Here is a 20896-nt window from a genome sequence, read left to right as displayed (position 1 = left end):
TTAAAGAACATTGGGAGATTGTTAGAGTGAGTGAGTTTCTAGTGGTAGCTGGAGAGGAATAGTGCTGTTGTTAAATGGAGGTTAATGGTTCGAGGTTGGGAATGGCCTTGTTGGTTGGGGAAGATAGTTAGAGAGGGAGGGTGCTCTATAGATTGACTGGTGGCAGTGGGAATTAGACAAGCTTGTTGGGGAGCGATGGTGAGGTGCAATACTTGGAAGTACAGTGACTGTTGAGATAGTCTTTGTGGAAATAATGATCAGTTTGGTCTCAAATGCATATAAACCAAATATTAGTTTTTTAATTAGAAAATTAACTGAAAAATGAAGATGAACAGAATGCACTATTTTAATGTAAAAATTCTATATTTTCCAAAGGAGCATGCATGTGTGTGTTGAGGGTGGCACAATCATTTGGAAAATGCGTATGAAAATCAGTGCAGAAGGAGGCTATTGCACTCACCATCCCTGTCCCAGCTCTTTGAAAGAGCTGTCCAATTTCGTCCCACACCCCAACATTTTCTACATAAACTGAAAATTAGCCCTCTTCAAGTGCATGATTTCTTTTTTCAGCTTTGTGATTCCAGAACATCAATCAGGCAGGGAAAAGCCCCAAGGAAGAGCTGTGTAATTGTATTAACATTGAGTTAACAGTGTGTGGTGGAGGTACGCACTCTACTGAATGTCCTCTTCACTTGTTTGTACTTAGAATAGTCTTCTGGCTAGGGAGCAAAAGCTGTGGAATTTTCAAGAAATAATGAATGTGGTGCTGGTGAGACCGTAGGTAACTATGAAGAGGATTTACTGTATGCCCACTCACATCTGACCAATTGCTTCCTTCAAGCTTATAGTTTTTTGAAAAGCTACATCTGGACATATGGCTGCTGGATTGTGTATAGCTTGATACCTGCTCAATGTAGACCATAATATTTGCAGATTTCTTTTTTTGGCTTTTATTTCATGTGCAGAAATATTGTTTCTCTTTGTTCAGGTATCAGTTCAATTTGTGCTTGCTCATTGGCAGTGGATCATTGTGCAGGTAAGCCTTACAGCAGTCAAGTGTTCTTTTTTATTCTAAATTACTCTGACTAACCCCTCAAGAGGTGTTTCATCTGTGTATTTGAATATAGAGTGAATCTGATTAAACAACTTTTAATGAAATTTCTCTGGTCAATAATCCAGGCATAAATAGGAGATGAAAGAAATTTCACCCCTGCAATGGTTCTTTAACGTCTTTATACAAAATCAAAAATTGACCAAAAATCCCTAATATTGAAAGCTTTGTGGGAACGTATGATTGCAGTTTTAGTTCAATCAATTGCACACCCAGAACCAGTGATCACTGCCCCTTCAACCAATCGCAAGGCACAACATCACCCAAACAGAAACCAAAAACTGCTGGCCCTTTTGTCTGTCCCTTGAACTGATCAAATCCTAGAATTTTGTAGCCAAAGATCAGTCATATCTTAAGATATCCATGGTCAGAACACAGCAAAAAAATTCTCTCCAGTGACAACTGAGCAAAAGAATACTTACCTGGCAAACAGTTGTCCTGACATTTCTTCATTCCCATTCCAAATATCATTAAACAGTTTTTAAAAGCTAAACGATTCAGACAGAAATCACCAATGTCTTCTAGTCACTCCCAACAACTTTTGCTGGGCAGTGTGATGCACTGTAGTGGGCCTTATGAACAACCCCAATCTTGGCCACACCCTCCCTTTAGACTTCACAGCCTGCTGAGGCATTCAGGATAGTGCATGTGCACAGAAGCTTCATTATGTCCCCTCTTCACTGGTTGTTTTTGTGCTGTGCAAAGAAAATATTGGTCAATTTGATGTTTATATAATTAATCGATTAGGTGCTCCTATAGCAGTTGATCTATTGGGCATTTATATTATGTTACTTCGTAGTTATTGATCTGTTGGTGTTTATAATATTGGAATAATTCATCTATTCAATATCTAGAAGTTAACAAAGATCTTGTTCATTATGTCCCACATATCTGATTGACGCAAGTTAATTGTACCACTATTAATGCATAATCACTCTTGTGGTTACCAGGAACCAATCTCTATGCTCCCAGCCTGACTATCCCTTTACAGCCATTGTCCCAAACATAAAAGGTCCCTCCAAGCCTAAGCCATCTAGCTTTGTCTAAACTCCCAAGTCTGGCACCCCAATCACTCTTAGCCTAGGCACGCACCTGACTCTCAAATCTTCCAAGACAGGTGAGAGTGAAAGGAAAGATTTGTCAGAGCATAGCAAATAAGGATTTGTGAGAGGCATGCAGAGAAATTAAGAATAGAGTGAGGAAATGGATGGAGAGATTTGGATTAAGGGAATGAAAGTAAGATACAGTGATGGCAGGAGAGAGTCTACAAAGCATGAGGAGGGAAACAGACTGTAAGACAAACTAAATGGAGAGAGAGAGAGATGAAAAGAATTGGATTGGGAAGTATGCAAAGGGACATTTACAAAAAGAGAGGAGCACAGTTTTTTTTCATTTTTTTGTTCTGAGTGCCACTGAAGATCAACTAGCTACCATAAAAATGGATGCAACTTTTCCAAACCTATAGATTCTGCATTCATGAAAATCTTCTACACCCAGAAGGTTAAGAACGTAGAACTCACAGCTGCATTAAGTGATTATGAGGATTGGTGTAGGTGCATTTAAGGGGAAGCTAGGAAGATACATGAGAGAGAAAGGAATAAGAAGATAAGTTGATGGGCTGAGATGAAGTAAGGTGGAAAGAAGCTTGTGTGGATCATAAACACCAACGCATAGACCTGTTGGGCTAAATAACAGTTTATGTGCAGTAAAATTCTATATAATTCTATTTGTGTTCGAATATTTTTACATTATGTCGATGACAGAGATTATTTTGCTTAGATATGCAAAATTATACAAACAGGATAATTACCTTTTTTTTCTGTGATATATTTGATGCGATTTTCAAAAAAAATTGTTTATGAACTAAGGGCAACCCTTGAAATATTTTGTATGGGAAAGGAGAAGGGATGCAAAATTATGATTGTTAGCCGTTAGTTCTTAATTCCTGCAAACAGTCTTGTGGTCCATTGAATTCAGCAGCTGCATATTACAATGAAGCTGGAGATCAGTAAACAACATTACAAACAGTTGCTTATTTTTATTCTTTCCATGAGATGTGGGTGTCATTGGCAAGGCCAGCAATTGTTGTCCAATTCTAAAAGCTCTTGTTGTACTATAGCTTTCCTATTTATGTAGCCAGTTCTGGCTCTTGTTTCAATGGTTTAACCTTAAATTATATGAATTAGCATCTCAAATTAATATTCTGTCAAATATTCTGCCTCTTTTGAATACATTATGCATGTTTTTATTTTTAAATAATTAAGCCTCTTGTACTTCAGGGCAACAAACCAAAAGGCTTGGGGTAAAAGTGGTTGATGCCCCAGAAGAGCAGAAGGAAAAGGAGACTTCAGAGGATGAGTTTGCAAAAATTGTTCCTGTATGTTACTGACTTTCTGAATCTGATATATAATCACATGCTCTTTGGTATCTCTTCATCTCTGTGTCAATAACAAATATTGCATCACTATTTGTAGATAGAGGTCCGGGGCTAGTTTGAAGCAAATAATCTTGTAACACTGAACTGAATTAGAAGCAAGCTATACCTACACTTGTGTTGAGCTCACTGATAATCAGTATCCCTCCCACTTGGTTGATCCTTAAAGGATTTAATAAAAAAATTAGGAATTATTGTAATTATTTTTAAAATTATTTTCCCCTCCTCCCCATGCTCAGAAGATGGTGCTATTCCACAACTATCAGCCCTCCTATGGTCACTCAAGTGGCTGTTTTTCTTTTCATTCTTGAGATATGGATATTGATGGAAAGACTGGCATTTGTTGCCCATCCCTAGTTGCCCTTGAGAAGATGATGGTGAGCTTTTTTCTTGAGCAACTGCAGTCTATGTTGTATAACCTCCCAACGAACTTTACAGAGTACCTGAGTAAAAGGAACTCTTTACAACGTTGGCAAATATACAAGGTGGAAGGTTGAATACTCAGCAATTGGTTGGGATGGGATCAAGGGAACCGGAGATGGGCCTTGTAGAAGAGATGAACTCGGAGATGCAGATGGGAAAGGAAGTGCAGAGTGACCATGGATTAGAGATAGCATTGGTGCCAACATGGGGGGGGAGTCCAAGAGCAGCAGGGTATAGAGGAAGTGCCAGATGTCACTTCATGGATAGTTTCAACCTTTGAGCAGAAGAAATCCATGAGCTCTTCATATTTTGTTTTGGGCATGAGGAAAGAGAGGGTAGAGGAAATGAAAAAAGATGGCATGGTCATTGATGAGACCTTGAAATTGAAGTGGCCACAAGAGATGAAACGAACCAACAGCATGCAAGCATATTCATAACTTGTTTCAGTACACCTACTGTACTATCAAAGTGAACTGTAAGAGTGAGCGTAACTACTGGTCTGCTTCTACCAAGTAGTATTGTCACCATGATATTTAGCGAATGTTGTTTAGCAGTTTACAGTTTGTGTTAGGGGATAGCAACAGACTTCATGCAATACAGCAAGCGTTGTTAGTATTTTACCCCATTGTAAGGGTCTTTGTGCTTCAGTGGTTTAGTCATGCTGCATCATCACTTATTATAATGAAAAACAATCTAGATGGAGCTCTAGATCAGACAGCATCTCTTCCTACCCAGTTTTTTGTTTGTGTAATGAAAAATTTAACTTTGTGTATCTGGGGAAAGGGCCTTGTAACCCCTGATATTGAATGCAATCACTATTCAGTATGCAATCAGTATTCCGACAAGGGCAGAACTCTGTACATCAACCTTAAAATAATTTTACAAATTTGTAACTTTCAGTAACACATGAAAAAATTTCTACTGTACATATAGTTGACATGGTGTCATTGAAGATTATAAAAATACACATTACAAACCTTGGATCTCAATTCTTGCATTTACCTTTTTGCAAGAAGAATTATTTGTCACCGCACACTTCCATTTTGTATTGCAAGACTGGGATGACCCAAGTTATAGACTGTAGTTATAGTGATCATCCCAGCAGGAGGTACATTTACTGCTTGCCATGAACAAATGGTTTTATATTTCTTCATGTACACAGCAATTCATCTGAAAACTAACAGAATAACAGATTATACTAACTATAATTTTGGAATTTGGATTAAAGGTTGCTGCAAAATTCAGGTCCCGGATTACCTCATTCTGAAGTGAGCACTTAGTCACTATACTATAGGCCATTCAAAAAGTTAATTTTGCTTTTTTAAAAAAAAATTCTCAGTAGGTTAAAAGCACTTTTTTCATTCATTTTGTACACATAGGCAACAGGAGACTCAAAATCAAAGAAAAGACGAAAAAGGTCGAGAGGTAAAAAGGTACGATTTTGCAATGTTTTGATGCATATTTGTAAACAATTTGAATACGGTTCTGTATTTACCCTGAATTTATTAGCATTGTCTTTGCCTTTTCCAACAACTAGATTGTTGTGAAACTCACCCTTGATCATTTGTAAGATGCATTTATTGCCCACATTTGGTGGAGTGTTTGATATAGACTGACTGTCTCCCTATGCCAATTTGCAGCTTTACATACTCTTTACATTACAATTTTGTTATTAGTTGGAGTCCTGACTTTGGTAGCCATGGTGTAAAGGGGTCAGTACAGCTGTCTTGAAGGAGTCGCAAGCCACGTCAAGAAGTGGTTATCCCATGCCCTAAAGGAAGAAGCGGTGTTGTCAGTGGCAAATATAAACATTGATACGCTGGTCTATGATATCTGTGGCAATTAAAAGTATTTTCTGGCCCACAGACCTTTCCCAGCCATCCCAAGAGGTCACCAGGTGTAAACATCTGTCATACATTTTGTCCTTTAGACTGTGTATTTAGACTTCAGCCATAATCAGGATATTAAATAAGTTGTTTTTAAACCTTCTTGCAGCAAGTGAAAAAGCTAGGCACCTGCTGGATGTTTGTTTAAAATTGCTAAGTTTAGTTAAATTTTGTTTAGTGAATAAAGTTGAGGAACCAGTCCTTGATAGTGTAGCCCCTGAACATCAATTATACTGGATTTGTTTAGATTCCTAACTTTAAATCAAAGTATAGAAAGTATTTTGTGGATTTGACTGATCTATTTTTGTGTGCAAATTTACAAGGAATACATCCCAAGATGTAAATTATTCTAAAGGTATGTGGTAATTTACTACTGCCAATTTATAGAATACATTGTAAACTGATTAACACACTCAGTTAATAGGATAAATTACAACCTTTACTGGTTGAGCATTGAACTAACGTATCTAAAGGTGAGGGTAGGTAATTAATACTTGCATTAATCAGATTACAACTCTTCTGTTCTATTCTGGAGGATCTCATTTCATACATGCTAGTCCCAAACCTGCGGATAAACCATTTAACTCTATTACCATCTATTGGAGCACTGAATTATGGAGGCTTGCTTACAGCATTGCCATTTACGTGCAAGATAAAGTGCCCTCTCAAATATGTATATAGTCTTCAACTATACCATGCAATCCTGCAACTTCAGTCTGCTTTGACTGAATTGTCTTTGAATCCTAATTAGAATTAAGACTCATGTAAAGAAGATCCTGACCTCATTGTACCTCTGTTACTCACAGAAGAACTTCTCTTTATGCATTAGCAATGCTCTGTCTATCTAAATTTAAATGAAGTACTGCAATTACAAGTAATTACTATGTGAATACAGGGTAAAAAGACAGAAGCTGCTGCCCAGACACTTCCACAGGAAGCTGAAATACTCAAAGAACCAATAAGGTAAGAATCCTTCATTGTAGCTCAAAATTCTTAATATTTCCACAATGTTTTCTTTTTCATGAGAAGCTAGTAAACAGATGCTGATCATATATAGGTAATTTTTAAAAATGTTTTCAACTTTCAAAAAGATACTATTTTAGTGGTTGCTGAAATAAACACTTATTTGTGAATCTTATTAGGTATTTTGTGGTCATTTTACAGGTTCCGTATCTAGATACTGTACATAATTGATGCAAACCATGCTACTTTCTCAACTTACATTGTATTGTGAGAGTCTGACAAGTAAAAAGTAACAATGGAGGGTAATTCTGATTGTGCTCTGGGTGTTTATTGAGGAAAGATGCTGGGGATAGCAAGATTGTTATTAAAAGATACATTTACGCACTGCAAAGTCAATGACTTTGCATCAATAGTAAACTCATAGCATAAATGAGTTTTTAAGATCCAAAGATGCCCAGGAACTTAACAAACACTCTCTTCCAGGGAGTTTTGCTGCACGTTGACCCAGTGACAGCTCAGGCTTCTGGAATGGAACTCCACATCTGCATTGTAATTGCAGCATTAGTATGAAGTAGTATAAATGCCCCTTTCAGATTTAGACCTGCCTTATTGGTTTCTTTCATGGGTTGTATGTTGCACTCTTTTGCAGGTTTATTGACTGTAATTACTTGCAGGTTGTAGGCCAACTCAATAACTACGATGCTTTCTTAACCATCCATCAAGGGCCTATTGTTAGAGTAGCTTGTCAAGTTTCAATCCAGATCTTAATTTTGTTGATCTTCAGGAGAAAATGCTCTTTGCATTCGTAGGTGTTGGTGGACACCGGTGCGATCCATGGTGACCACATCTGCAGCTAGTGTTGGCTGCTCAAAAGAGCATTGGCTCAGAGTTGATGAGCTGGGGTCCAAGCTGTGGACACTGCGACACACAGGGAGGGGGAGAGTTACCCACAGTCACACCCCTTAGATTAACTACATCTAATTTGGACCGTGGTCAGGGACAGGAGGGTGTGACTGTGAGTGAAGCAGGTATGGGCGATCCAGAATGTAGCTTTGGAGGAGCCTCAGCCAGTGCCCTTGTCCAATAGGTACGAAGTTCTTGCTCCTGGTGTGGACAAGAGCATGGATTGCAGGGAGGATGAGCGAAGTGACCACAACACCGTGGTACAGAGTGCCATTCGAGTGTGGGGAGAAAAGAGAAATGTAGTAGTAATAGGGGATAGCATAGTTAGGGGAATAGATACTGTTCTCTGCAGCAATGACAGAGAGTCCCGAAGGCTGTGTTGCTTACCTGGTGCCAAGGTTAAGGACATCTCTTCTGGGCTGGAGAGGAACTTGGAATGAGAGGAGAAGGATCCAGTTGTCGTGGTCCACATAGGTGCCAACGACATAGGTAGCACTAGGAAAGAGGTTCTGCTGAAGGACTACGAGCAGCTCGGGGCTAAATTAAAAAGCAGAGCCACAAAGGTAATAATCTCCGGATTACTACTGAAGCCACATGCAAATTGACGTAGGGTAAAAAAGATTAGAGAGGTAAATGCGTGGCTCAAAGAGTGGTGTGGGAGAAATAGGTTCCGATTCATTGGGCACTGGCACCAGTACTGGGGAAGGAGAGATTTGTTCCATTGGGATGGGCTTCATTTGAACCATGCTGGGACTAGTATCTTGCGAATTGTATAATTAGGGTAGAGATAGGACTTTAAACTAATTTATGGGGGGGAGGGTTCAATTGAAGGGAAGTTTAAAGAAACGAAGAAGCAGAGGCGCAGGGTAGTGAAGAGGCAAAACTGTGACAAGAATATGTTGCAGAACCTACCTGAGATCAGGCTATTTTAGATCTAGTAATGTATAATGAGGTAGGATTAATAAGAGATATCGTAGTTAAGGATCCTCTAGGGGACAGCGATCACAATATGGTAGAATTTCAAATTCAGCTTAAGGATGAGTAACTCGGGTCTCAAACCAGTGTCCTCAACTTAAATAAGGGCAATTGCTGTGGCATGAAGAAAGAGTTGTCTAAAATGGGCTGGGAAAATAGATTAAGGGGAAAGTCAGTGGATGAGCAGTGGCAGACATTTAAGCAGATATTTCAAAACGCTGGGCAAAAATTTATCCCGGTCAAAAAGAAGGACTCAGTGAGAAGGATGAACCACCCATGGTTAACAAAGGTGGTCAAGGAGAGTATCCAGTCAAAAACTAAGGTATACAAAGCGGCAAAAAGTAGCGGTAGGCCAGAGGATTGGGAATTTTTTAGGAACCAACAGTAGATGACTAAAAAGCAAATGAAGAGGAAGAAAATTTATTATGAAATTGATAAAAATATTAAAAGAAACGGCAAGAGCTTCTATGGGTACATAAAAAGAGAGTAGCTAAAGTGAGCGTGGGACCCTAGGAGGATGCGACTGGAGAATTGATAACAGGGAACAGGGAAATGGCATATAATTTAAACCAATATTTTGCATCGGTCTTCACAGTGGAGGACACGATAAACATTCCAAAGATATCAGATAAGCAAGGGACTAATGGGAGGAAAAATCTTGTAACAGCTTCTATCACGAGGATCAAAGCATTTGACAAACTAACGGGACTAAAGGCAGACAAATCGCCAGGACCTGATGGCCTGCATCCAAGGGTTTTAAAGGAAGTGGCTGCAGAGATAGTGGAGGCGTTCGTCGAAATATCCCAGGACTCGCTGGATTCCAGGAGGGCCCCAGCGCTTTGGAAAACCGCTAATGTGATGCCTCTGTTCAAGATGAGAAGAAGACAAAAGCAGGAAACTATAGGCCAGTCAGCCTAACATCTTATCGTTGGGAAAATTCTAGAGTCCATTATTAAGGAAGAAATAGCAGGACATTTAGAAAACTTAACGCAATCAAACAGAGTCAACATGGTTTTGTGAAAAGGGAATCATGTTTGACAAATTTGTTACAGTTCTTTGAGGATATAACAAGTAGAGTTGATAAAGGGGAACCAGTAGATGTAGCGTATTTGGATTTCCAGAAGGCATTCGATAAGGTGCCACATAAAAGGTTATTGCACAAGATAGGAGCTCACGGTATTGGGGTAATGTATTAGCATGGATTGAGGATTGGTTAACACACACAAGACAGAAAGTCGGGATTAATGGGTCTTTTTCAGGTTGGAAAGATGTAACTAGTGAAGTGCCACAAGGATCAGTGCTAGGGCCTCAATTAATTGCTATCTATATTAATGACTTAGAGGAGGGGACAGAGTGTACCCAAATTTGCTGATGATACAAAAATAGGTGGGAGGGCATGTTGTGAAAAGAAAATAAGGAATCTGTAAAGGGATATAGATAGGTTGAGCGAGTGGGCGAAAACTGTAGGAAAGTGTGAGGTCATGCACTTTGGTCAGAAGAATCAAAAGGCAGACTATTATTTAAATGGAGAGAGACCCCAAAAAAGTGCATCACAGAGGGATTTGGGTGTTATTGTGCGTGAAACTCAAAAAGCTAGCATGCAGGTGCAGCAAGTAATTAAGAAGCCAAATGGAATTTTGGCCTGTATTTCTAGGGGTTTGCAGTTTAAAAATAGGGAAGGCTTGTCACAACTGTACAGGGTTTTAGTGAGGCCGCACCTTGAGTATTGTATACAGTTTTGGTCCCCATATTTAAGAAAGGATAATACGGGCATTGGAGGCAGTTCAAAAGAGATTCATGAGGCTGATTCCTGGGATGAAGGGGTTGACTTGTCAAGAACGGCTGAACAGTTTAGGCCTTTATTCATTAGAGTTTAGAAAAATGATGGGTGACATTATTGAAACGTACAAGATTCTGAGGGGGCTTGACAGAATAGATGTTGAGAAGATGTTTCCACTAGTGGGGGAATGTTGAACTAGGGGACATAGTTACAAACTAAGGGGACACTCATTTAAAACAGAGATGCAAAGGAATTCCCTCTCTCGGGAAGGGAGTGAATGTCTGGAATTCTCTACCTCCGAGAGTTGTGGAGGCTAGATCACTGAAAGTATTCAGAGGAGGTAGATAGATTTTTGAAATATTGGGGGGTTGAGGGCTATGAGTTGCTGGCACAAAAGAGGAGTTGAGGCCTGGGGCAGATCAGCTATGATCTTATTCAATGGTGGGGCAGGCTTGAGGGGCCAAATGGCCTATTCCTGCTCCTATCTCTTATGTTCTTATGGCTGACAGGTTCTCGGTTCAACATTTCTTCCGAAATCAGGCACCTCAGACAATGCAACACTCACTTGATATTGCGCTAAATTGTCAGCCTAGATTCTATGGTCAAATCAGGGTGGGGCTTAAACACAATGTTTTGACTCAGGTGAGAGTACTACCACTGAGCCTTACTGATAGCTGAAGTTCCCCCAAAATGGCACTGTTGGGAAAGGCAATGGGCAGAATTTAATGCCCCACCCTACCCCCAGGCGAGTTCAGAGGCGGATTAGCTGTGTAATCGGGTGGATGGGTGCCGGGTGGAGATCCCGCCATCTTTCCACCTCCCTCCGTTTAAGTCTGGGGCAGGAAGGCTTGTGGGTAGCCTTGCTTTCCGGATGCCAATTGAGGCTTGTAAGTGGGAAATTAATGCCCACTTAAAGGCCTCTTCCCACCGCGACTGTTATTCAACTAGCGGTGGATTGGGGCTGGCCATGCAGGGAAACTGCCCGGTAAGCCCTACCTTCGGCCTAGTTTGAGGGGAGGGAGGGTGGTGGGGCCAAGCAATGTCCATCGTTCAAAGACACTCAGTGCTTTATCGAGGTACCTGGCATCAAGAAGTGGGAGGTGTGGGGGCACTTCTCTTTCCTCTGATCCCACTTCTCCCACCCCCTCGCCAGTGACCCCCATCTTGTCCTCACTTAAATTTCTCCAGGGATCACACCGAGACAAACATCAACTGCAGCTGGAGGATCATCAACTCAGTGAAAGACGCTCTTTGGTCTGCCCGAAACTTGTTGGTCCTCCAGTGCAAAGAGTTGGTCCCGACCGAGTATTGCAGACTGGCACATTCCAAAGTCCAGGACTACGTGCTGAGGGACGCACTAAAGCCTGGGGCAGCCACCACAAAGGCGCAATGGGGAAAGGTCGCTGTCTAAGACCTTTCTGCCATAGGGCACCGAGGGGCTGGGAATTATGATAGACCCCTCAGGCTGTATGGCTCACAAAGAATGTATGCATTGAATACTAATTGTATTATAATTGTATTGAAGCACCTCAGAGTGCAAAATGATGTATGTTGATACCTCCAATACCATTGCACTGTCTGACTGTCTGTAATGACCATACTGAAATGATTGTAATATTCATTGATTGTATTGAAGCACCTCGTGATCCATGTGTAAAAGTTGAATCTGATTGCACCTTTTGTGATGGCAATTTAGAAATGTTTTGTAATGTTTTCCAGATGTTTTATGAATAAAGTATATTTTTCAAAAAAAAACATTTCTCCAGGGATCCCTGGCAAAGACCCAAGTGAATTAGTGGCAGTAGTCTCCGCTCCAGGCGGCCCTGCTGGTAATGGATAGCCACTAGCCTCTGATTGGCCGGCAACTCTCAGAGAGTGGGATTTCTGCCCCAAAGATGGAAGTAATGCAGTTAAATATCCCCCGTGGAGCCAGGAGCCCTGAGGCAGAGTTCCCACTGTCAGTTAGGGATTTAATTCACTTGGGGCTCCCTGAGATCGGATCGACAGGGGTACCCCCAGTCTTGGTGATGGTGTCGGACTCCAGCTGCCCTCAATAATTTCCACCCAATGTGTCACTGATTCATGCAAATTAGAATGCCTCATGTCTTAATACAGTCTGTTTTTAGCTAGCTAATCTCAGGTTGGTGAAGTTGGCTTCCACACCACCAGGCTATAGGACATGTATGCTGATGACACTCAACTCTATCTCATCATCACTTTTCTCAGCCTTTCACTGTGTCTGATTTATCACGCTGCTCTTCCAACATTCAGTACTAGATTAGAACAAATTTCCTCCAAATTCCCAAAATAATGGGAAGACTGAAGCCACTGTCTTTTGTCCCAACCGCAAACTCCATTCCCCAGGCACTGACTTCATCCCTCTCTTTGATTACTGTCTGAGGCTGAACCAAACTGTCGCAACCATGGTGTCGTATTTGACAGAGTTGAGCCTCTGACCACAGATCTGCTCCATCATCCAAGACTGCCTACTTCCACCTCCTAATGTCACTTTACTCTGCCTCTGTCTCAGCTTGTCTGCTGCTACAACCATTATCCATGCCTTTGTTACCTCTAGACTTGACTATTCCAAAGCTCTCCTGGCCAACCTCACATCTTTCACTCAACATAAGCTTAGCTCATTGTTATGACACAGCAGTTGGTAAAGGCTGAGCTATTTAAATCCCGGAGGGAAACTTGTACAACTGTCATAACCTATATTTTCAATTGGTATGTTTGAGATGCAGCTCTGAATTCAGGAATGAAACCACCAAGCCTCAAGAGGTTTTTATATAAAATTAAATTAAACATTTATTTCTTTAACAAATAAATAAACACATACACGTTTCTACAAATTGCTACCATAATAACTTTTAAACAAATCCCCAAACTAAACACTCCCAGGTAAATCTTCACCAAGGCATCGAGTCTGCACCGACACGTGAGAAACACCTGACCTACCTACCTAATCCCATTTACCAGCACTGGGCCCATTGCCTTGAATATTATGACGTGCCAAGTGCTCATCCAGGTACTTTTTAAAGGATGTGAGGCAACCCAGCTCTACCACCTCCCAGGCAGCGCATTCCAGACCGTCACCACCCTCTGGGGAAAAAAGTTTTTCCTCATATCCCCCCTGAACCCCCTGCCCCTCACCTTGAACTTATGTCCCCTCCTGACTGATTTCATTCTACCAATTTTGTTCGTAACATAAACACATTGCTTGGTGTCTCTCAGCTAGGTGCAAAATTTTACCATTCTTTTGAATGGTTTATTCAACAAATGCAAATTGCACTTCAACTTCTACTACTTATGTTTATCTAATTAACATCTCAAACTATTATACATCAAAGCAACCAGACTAGCTGGCTTTAATCTAATTAAGCCACACACACACAGGCACAGACCCTACTACAATTCCAATTTAAAAATAATTTCCCAATAACATTATAGACATTAATATCTCTTCATGACACTCATCCAAAATTGTGTTGCCCTTGTCCTAACTTACATCAATCCCATTCACCCATTGCCCCTGTGCTCACTGACCTACATTGGCTTCTGGTCTGGCAATGCTTGTTTTCAAATCTCTCCATGGCTTCAGCCCTTCCTATTTTAATAACCTGATCCAATGCATTAACCCTTCAAGATCTATGCTCTTTTTCAATTCTGACCTCTTGGGTATCCCCAAATTTAATTATTCCACCATTGGGAGCCACGCTTTAGCTACCTAGGTCCCGAGCTCTGGAATTACCTCCCCTAAAACTTTCTCCCTCACTACTGTATCTCCTCTTAAGACGCTTCTTAAAACTTAACTCCATCTGTCCTAATATCTACTTCTATAGCTCAGCGTCAAGTTTTGTTTGATAATACACCTGAGATTTTTCTTGGGACTTTTGACTATGTTAAAGGCATGATATAAATACAAGTTGTTGTTGCTGAAGCAGGAGAAAGTATCAACCTTGGTTGATGTTCCTGCTCACCCAGTACTGACCTCAGGAAAATGTGCATGTCTGAATGTTGGTGAAAGACAGAAACTGCTAACCTCTGATGCTCCTATCAAAACAGTTTGCTGACACTCATTCTAGAGTAACACATGGTAAACAGCTGCTTTCTGAGACACAGAAGAGAAATTCACTCATATGGAATCATTGATACCTTCAGGAGAGGGGGAAATTAGCAGAATGAAAATGTACTTTTCAAATTGATCAGAACAGTGAAAATCCAAATGTGTGATCACATTGTTGCTTTACCTACTGATTTATCAATTCTTAAAATTTATTTATAATCATATTGTGGCAATCCTGGATTTCTCCTTCAGCGCATTTTAGGAATCTGTTTATTTTGACTTGATTGTACATATAAATGAAAATTAGTTGGTAGATGGTTTTTTTTCACTGTATTAACCAATATTGTACTGATGTTGCAAATTTTGTAATACACCAATTTACATCTAGCATTCCAAACTTTTGCAGAACAGAATTTTTTAACTCTTGCTTTTGTTACACTAAGATGATAATGTGTATATGAGAACCTTTAAGCAACATTACTTCATATGCACATTAGGATTATACTGCCCATGGACAATTGCATTCAAAACCTGGAGAGCTACTGATCAGGTGTGTGCTTTAGGCATGTAGTATTTCATAAAACATGTATGTGTGGCATGTAACATTATGCATATGTGCCTATGTGTGCTCAGTAGCATTTCACGTTTTGCAAGAAACCAGAGCATCCGGTATGTAGCAATTTGAATATATTGGTCTAAAGGTTATTGGATGAGCTCTATTAAGTAGATATGGGTGGGGCAGTGTCAGTGCATAAGAAATAGGAACAGGAGTAGGTCATTCGGCCCCTCGAGCCTGTTCTGCCATTCAGTAAGATGGCTGATCATCTTGTGTTTCGATTTCCATATTCCCATCTAAAAATTTCTCATCATCTCCGTCCTAAATGGGCGACCCCTAATTTTAAAACAGTGCCCCATAGTTCTGGACTCACCCACAAGAGGAAACATCCTTTTGATATCCACCTTGTCAGGATCTTGTATACTTCAATCAAATCACCCCTCACTCTCCTAAACTCCAGTGGAAACAAGCCCAGCCTGTCCAACCTTTCCTCATAAGATAACCCACTCATTCCAGGTATCAATCTGATAAACCTCCTTTGAACCGCCTCCAGTGCATTTACATCCTTCCTTAAATAAGGGGACCAAAGCTGCACACAGTATTCGAGGTGCGGTCTCACCAAGGCCCTGTATAACTGAAGCATAACATCCTTACTTTTATGTTCAATCCCTCTCATAATAAAGGACAGCATTCCATTAGTCGTCCTAATTATTTGCTGTACCTGCATACTAACTTTTTGTGACTCATGTACTAGAACACCTAGATCCCTCTGCACCTCAGAATTATGCAGCCATTCTCCATTTAAGTATTACTCTGCTTTTTTGCTCTTCCTGCCAAAGTGAACAGCTTTACATTTTCCCACATTAAACTACACTTGCCAGATCTTTGCCCACTCACTCAACCTATCTATATCCATATGCAACCTCCTCATGTCCTTTTCACAACATACTTTCCTACCTATCTTTGTGTCATTTGCAAACTTAGCTGCCATGTCTTCACTCCCCTCATCTAGGTCATTGATGTAAATTGTAAAAAGTTGATACCCCAGTACAGGTTCCTATGGGATGCCACTTGTCACATCGTGCCAATCAGAAAAAGACCCATTTATGCATAGTCTTTGCTTACTACCAGGCAGCCAATCTTCTATCCATGCTGATATATTACCCAGCACACCATGCGCTTTTATTTTCCAAAATAATCTTTGACGTGGCACCTTGTCAAATGCCTTCTGGAAATCCAAGTACAATTCGTCTACAGGCTCCCCTTTATCCACTGCACATGTTACTCCTTTAAAAAATTCCAATAAGTTGGTTAAACATGATTTTCCTTTCACAAAACCGTGCTGACTCTTCCCAATTGCCTTGAGCTCTTCTAAGTGCCCAGCTATAACCTCCTTAATGACCGATTCTAATAACTTCCCCATGACAGACGTCAAGCTAACTGGCCTATAGTTTCCTGTTTCCTGCCTCCCTCCCTTCTTGAATAGAGGGGTTGTATTTGCTACTTTCCAATCTGATGGAACCTTTCCAAAATCTAGCAAATTTTGGAAAATTAACACCAGGACATCACCTACCTCATTAGCCACCTCTTTTAAGACCTTAGGATGTGGTCCATTGGGACCCGGAGACTTGCCAGCCCGCAGCTCCGTCAATTTACTCAGTACCGTTTCCCTAGTGATTTCAATTTCACCAAGTTCCTTTCTCCCGTTCACCTCCTGATTTGTAGCTATTACTGGAATGTTTTTTGTATCCTCTATAGTGAACACAGAAGCAAAATATTTGTTCATTTCTTCTGCCATTTCCTTTTAATCCACTATTAACTCCCCACTGTCACCCTCTAGAGGACCAACACTCACTTTACTTACTCTTTTCCTTTTTAAATACTGTATAAACTCTTGCTATACGTTTTTACATACCTAGCTAGCTTCCTCTCGTGCTCTAATTTCTTTCTCCTGATTAACTTTTTATTCATTCTCTGCCGTTCTTTATATTCTATCCAATCATCTGTCCTGCCACTCATCTTTGCGGAGTTGTGTGCTTTTTCCTTAAGTTTGATGCTTTCCTTAACATCTCTAGTTAACCACGGATGGTGGGTCCTTCCCTTAGAATTTTTCATTATGGTAGGAATGTACTTATTCCAAATACTGTGAAATATCTGTTTAAATGTCTGCCACTACTTCTCCATTGATCTATCCTCTAGCCTAGTTTCCCAGTTCACTTCAGCTAGCTCAGCTTTCATCTCCACATAGTTGTCCTTATTTAAGTTTAAGATACTAGTCTTAGACCCACTCTTCTCCCTTTAAAACTGGATGTAACGTTCAATCATACTGTGGTCATTGCTACCTAGGGGACCTTTACTCTGAGGTCATTAATTAATCCTGTCACGTTACACAATACCAAATTTAATATAACCTGCTCTCTGGTTGGTTCCAGAACATGCTACTCTAAGAAACTATTTCGAAAGCATTCTAAGAACTCCTCATCCAGGCCAATACTGCCAATCTGATTTTTCCAGTTTATATGAACATTAAAATCACACATGATTATTGCCGCCACTTTATCACAAGCACACAATATTTTCGCTTGAATACTTTATCCTACACCATGGCTACTGTTAGGGGGCCTGTAGACCACTCCCACTAATGATTTTTTTCCCCCTACTATTCCCCATCTCCAACCAATCTCACCTCTACATCCTGATCATCTGCACCAAGGTCATCTCTAACTATTGCATCAATGCCCTCTTTGATTAACAGTGCTACCCTCCACCTTTACCTAGCTCCCTATTCTTCTTGAATGTCATATACCCTTCAATATTAAGGACCCAATCATTGTCAACCTGCAGCCACATCTCGGTAATTGCTATCAGATCATACTCATTTACTTCAATGTGGGCCATCAATTCATTTACTTTGTTATGAATGCTTTGTGCATTCAGATCGAGAGCCTTCAGTTTTGTCTTTTTGTTACCTTTGTAACATCTAGCCTTGACTGTTGATGTATTCTTAGGTTTTTTTCTCTGTCCCATCCTGCCATTCTCTGACCCTCAATTCTCATATTACTATTTTGCTCTCCTGTCATGACTCTACACTTTGAATTGCTACCGCTACCCAAACTTGATCCCTCACCCCTCTTGTTTAGCTTAAAGCACTCTCTACTTCCCTAGTTATGCAATTTGTGAGGATACTCGTCCCAGCATGGTTCAGGTGTAAACCAATCCAACGGTACAGCCCGCACTTTACCCAGTACTGATGACAGTGCCCCACAAACCGGAACCCACTTCTCCCACACTAGTCTTTGAGCCATGCATTCATCTGTCTAATCTTATTTGCCCTATGCCAATTTGCACGTGGCTCAGGTAATAATCCAGAGATTATTACCTTTGAGGTTCTCTGGATTCTTTGAATCCCACACCAAGCTAAGAAAATCTGCTAGTAACATTGCTTCAAATTAGTCTAAGATGGTTTGGCAGCTGCAACTGTGGCAATTTTTAGTTGTATGATAATTATGCGTTTGTGTTAGAAGGCAATCACAGGCCAGTAGTCATTGTGCCATAAATGATGCTATTTGTTCTGTTGACCATTGTCATGTTACTTTGCAGCTCCCTGACTCAGAGCAATGAAATCCCCAAGGAACAGAATCAGGAACTCACACAGGAGACTGAAGCTACAGGAAGTGGTAACGTTGATCTTACTTTTATTTACAATGTGGAGAACATATGAGAATGATTGGTGCTTTCATGATATGGCAAGTGGTATTTGCCAGGCTAACCAAATCCACAAGGGAAACTTGGCCATACTATCACAACGGTTTTGCAGTTTATATTTATCACAAGAAGGTTTGTGCGCTGCATTCAGAAATAGTGAGTCCACTAACAATTTTAGAAATTTTAAAAATTAAATTAAAACATTTATTAGCAAAAAAAGGATTACAACATATACAAGATTAATATTATAAGACATCCCAAACTCCCAACTACATACCCTCTTTAAGGCAACAGTCCAAAACAGATTTTAAATTTAGACAGGCATCATGCAAGGTTACCACAGGCACCTACTCGACAGTCGAATTCCAAAGGCTTTTAACACAACTTGGGTTACTGAATCAGCAGAGTTCTGCAAGGTGGCTAGAGACTGTTTCCACAAGTCTGTTTCACACGTTGTACGTTTTAGATCTTACACGGCCATCCCCTCTACAACCTTCTACCCTTTTTTAAATATATTTCTCCCTCTTTAATCTGTAAATCCCATTGTTCCCACATGTCTTTAGAATTTACTTTTCTTATGTTATAAAAACTTCTCCTGAATCAACTTAAGTGGTCCCCTTACTTCATGACCGTAGACTAATTCAAAAAGACTAAATCCTGTCGATTCATTCGGGGCATCTCTAATAGCAAATAATAATAGAATCCCCAAGACTGTCCACAGGATTGGCTTTGACTATAAGCCATCATCATAGTTTTCAAGGTTTGATGCCATCTCTCTAAAGCACCTTTTGATTCAGGATGATAAGCTAATGACTTAAATTGCTTTATCCTCAGGCTGTTCATTATTTCTTTAAACAGCTGTGACATGAAATTCAAATCCTTATCCAACTGTATTCCTTTCAGTAGCCCATATTTTGTAAAAATATTTAGTCAACTCCCCTACAATTCTTTTTGCTGTAATATTTCATAAAAGTATCACTCCTGGAAACCTTGTAGACACACCCATAATTGTCAGCAAGTACTTTTTTCTACTTTTAGTCTTAGGGAGGGGTCCTACACAATCAATCAGGACCCTAATAAAAGATTCCTCAAATGTATGAATCGGAATTAAAGATGCCGGTTTAATCACTGCTTGAGGTTTTCCTGTCACCTGACATGTGACATGGTCTGCAGAATCTGATTACATCTTTATGCAATCCAAGTCAATAGAAATGTTTTTGTATTTTTGCCTGAGCTTTCCTAATTCCTAAATGTCCCACTATTGGAATTTCATGAGCTACTTTCAATATCTCATTTCTGTATCCAGATGGTATAATTATTTGATGTACTACCTCCCATTTCTCATCTGCTGAAACATGATACAGTCTCCTCTTCCTCATTAGCACATTACCTTTAAGGTAATAACATTCTGGAATACATTCTGTCTCTGTTTCTGAATAAGCTATCTGATATAACTTCTTTATTCATGAATCCTTCTACTGTAACTCTACCAATTTAACTGAACTAAACACTTCCACTTCATTCCCTCCAACCTTATCTTCCTGTACAATCTTTTCAAAAACAGATCCAGCTAATTGAATGTCAGCATCTTTTCCCTGTCTTTTAGATTCCTCCCCTTCCTGTTTCAACCTGTGAGTTTGTGAACTCGTTAGTGCACAATCTGGAAACAATCCAGGAACGCCTCTGTTGAATGCATCTCCACAAGCTGCTTAACTCCAGTAGGCATCACCAACATCTGTGACCCAGTTATGTCATTACCTAAGATGAATTGAACCCCTGCAATGGGCAATTTTTCCACTACTCCAGCAATCAGCTCACCTTACCTGTTTTCAACTTACTCTTTAAATTTACCTTTCACAATGGAATAGGTTTAGCATCTCCATGAATTCCACTAATTGCCACTCTTTCCTGCAATGCCCCCTCTGGACAACAAATAGCACTATCCCATAACATTAAGGATTGACTAGCCCCTGTATCCCTTAAAGTGTTAATATCTTTGCCTGCTCCACCCTGTACACATGAAAAGGCTTTCCTTTCACACACAAAATCTTTAAACATTCGTGTAACCTGCCCTTCAGCATTCCCTTGGGCAAA

At 40.2% G+C, this 20896-nt stretch overlaps 1 protein-coding gene across 2 annotated transcripts in view; it reads left to right on the top strand.

The window, feature by feature from the left end:
* The window catches only part of LOC144691693 (E3 ubiquitin-protein ligase DZIP3-like), a 133487-nt gene that overhangs the window by 46226 nt on the left and 66365 nt on the right, over nucleotides 1-20896 (top strand). For both annotated transcript variants that reach the window (XM_078560047.1, XM_078560048.1), the window contains exons 8-12: nucleotides 989-1036; nucleotides 3391-3488; nucleotides 5348-5401; nucleotides 6750-6817; nucleotides 18698-18774. In XM_078560047.1, the coding sequence (XP_078416173.1) occupies nucleotides 989-1036; nucleotides 3391-3488; nucleotides 5348-5401; nucleotides 6750-6817; nucleotides 18698-18774 (345 nt within the window). The remainder of the gene's footprint in view (nucleotides 1-988; nucleotides 1037-3390; nucleotides 3489-5347; nucleotides 5402-6749; nucleotides 6818-18697; nucleotides 18775-20896) is intronic.

This window comes from Cetorhinus maximus, chromosome 16 (genome assembly GCF_964194155.1).
Source record: "Cetorhinus maximus chromosome 16, sCetMax3.hap1.1, whole genome shotgun sequence".
NCBI lineage: Eukaryota > Metazoa > Chordata > Chondrichthyes > Lamniformes > Cetorhinidae > Cetorhinus > Cetorhinus maximus.
Note: the sequence above shows the minus strand (reverse complement) of the source record. Positions and strands in the feature narration are given on the sequence as shown.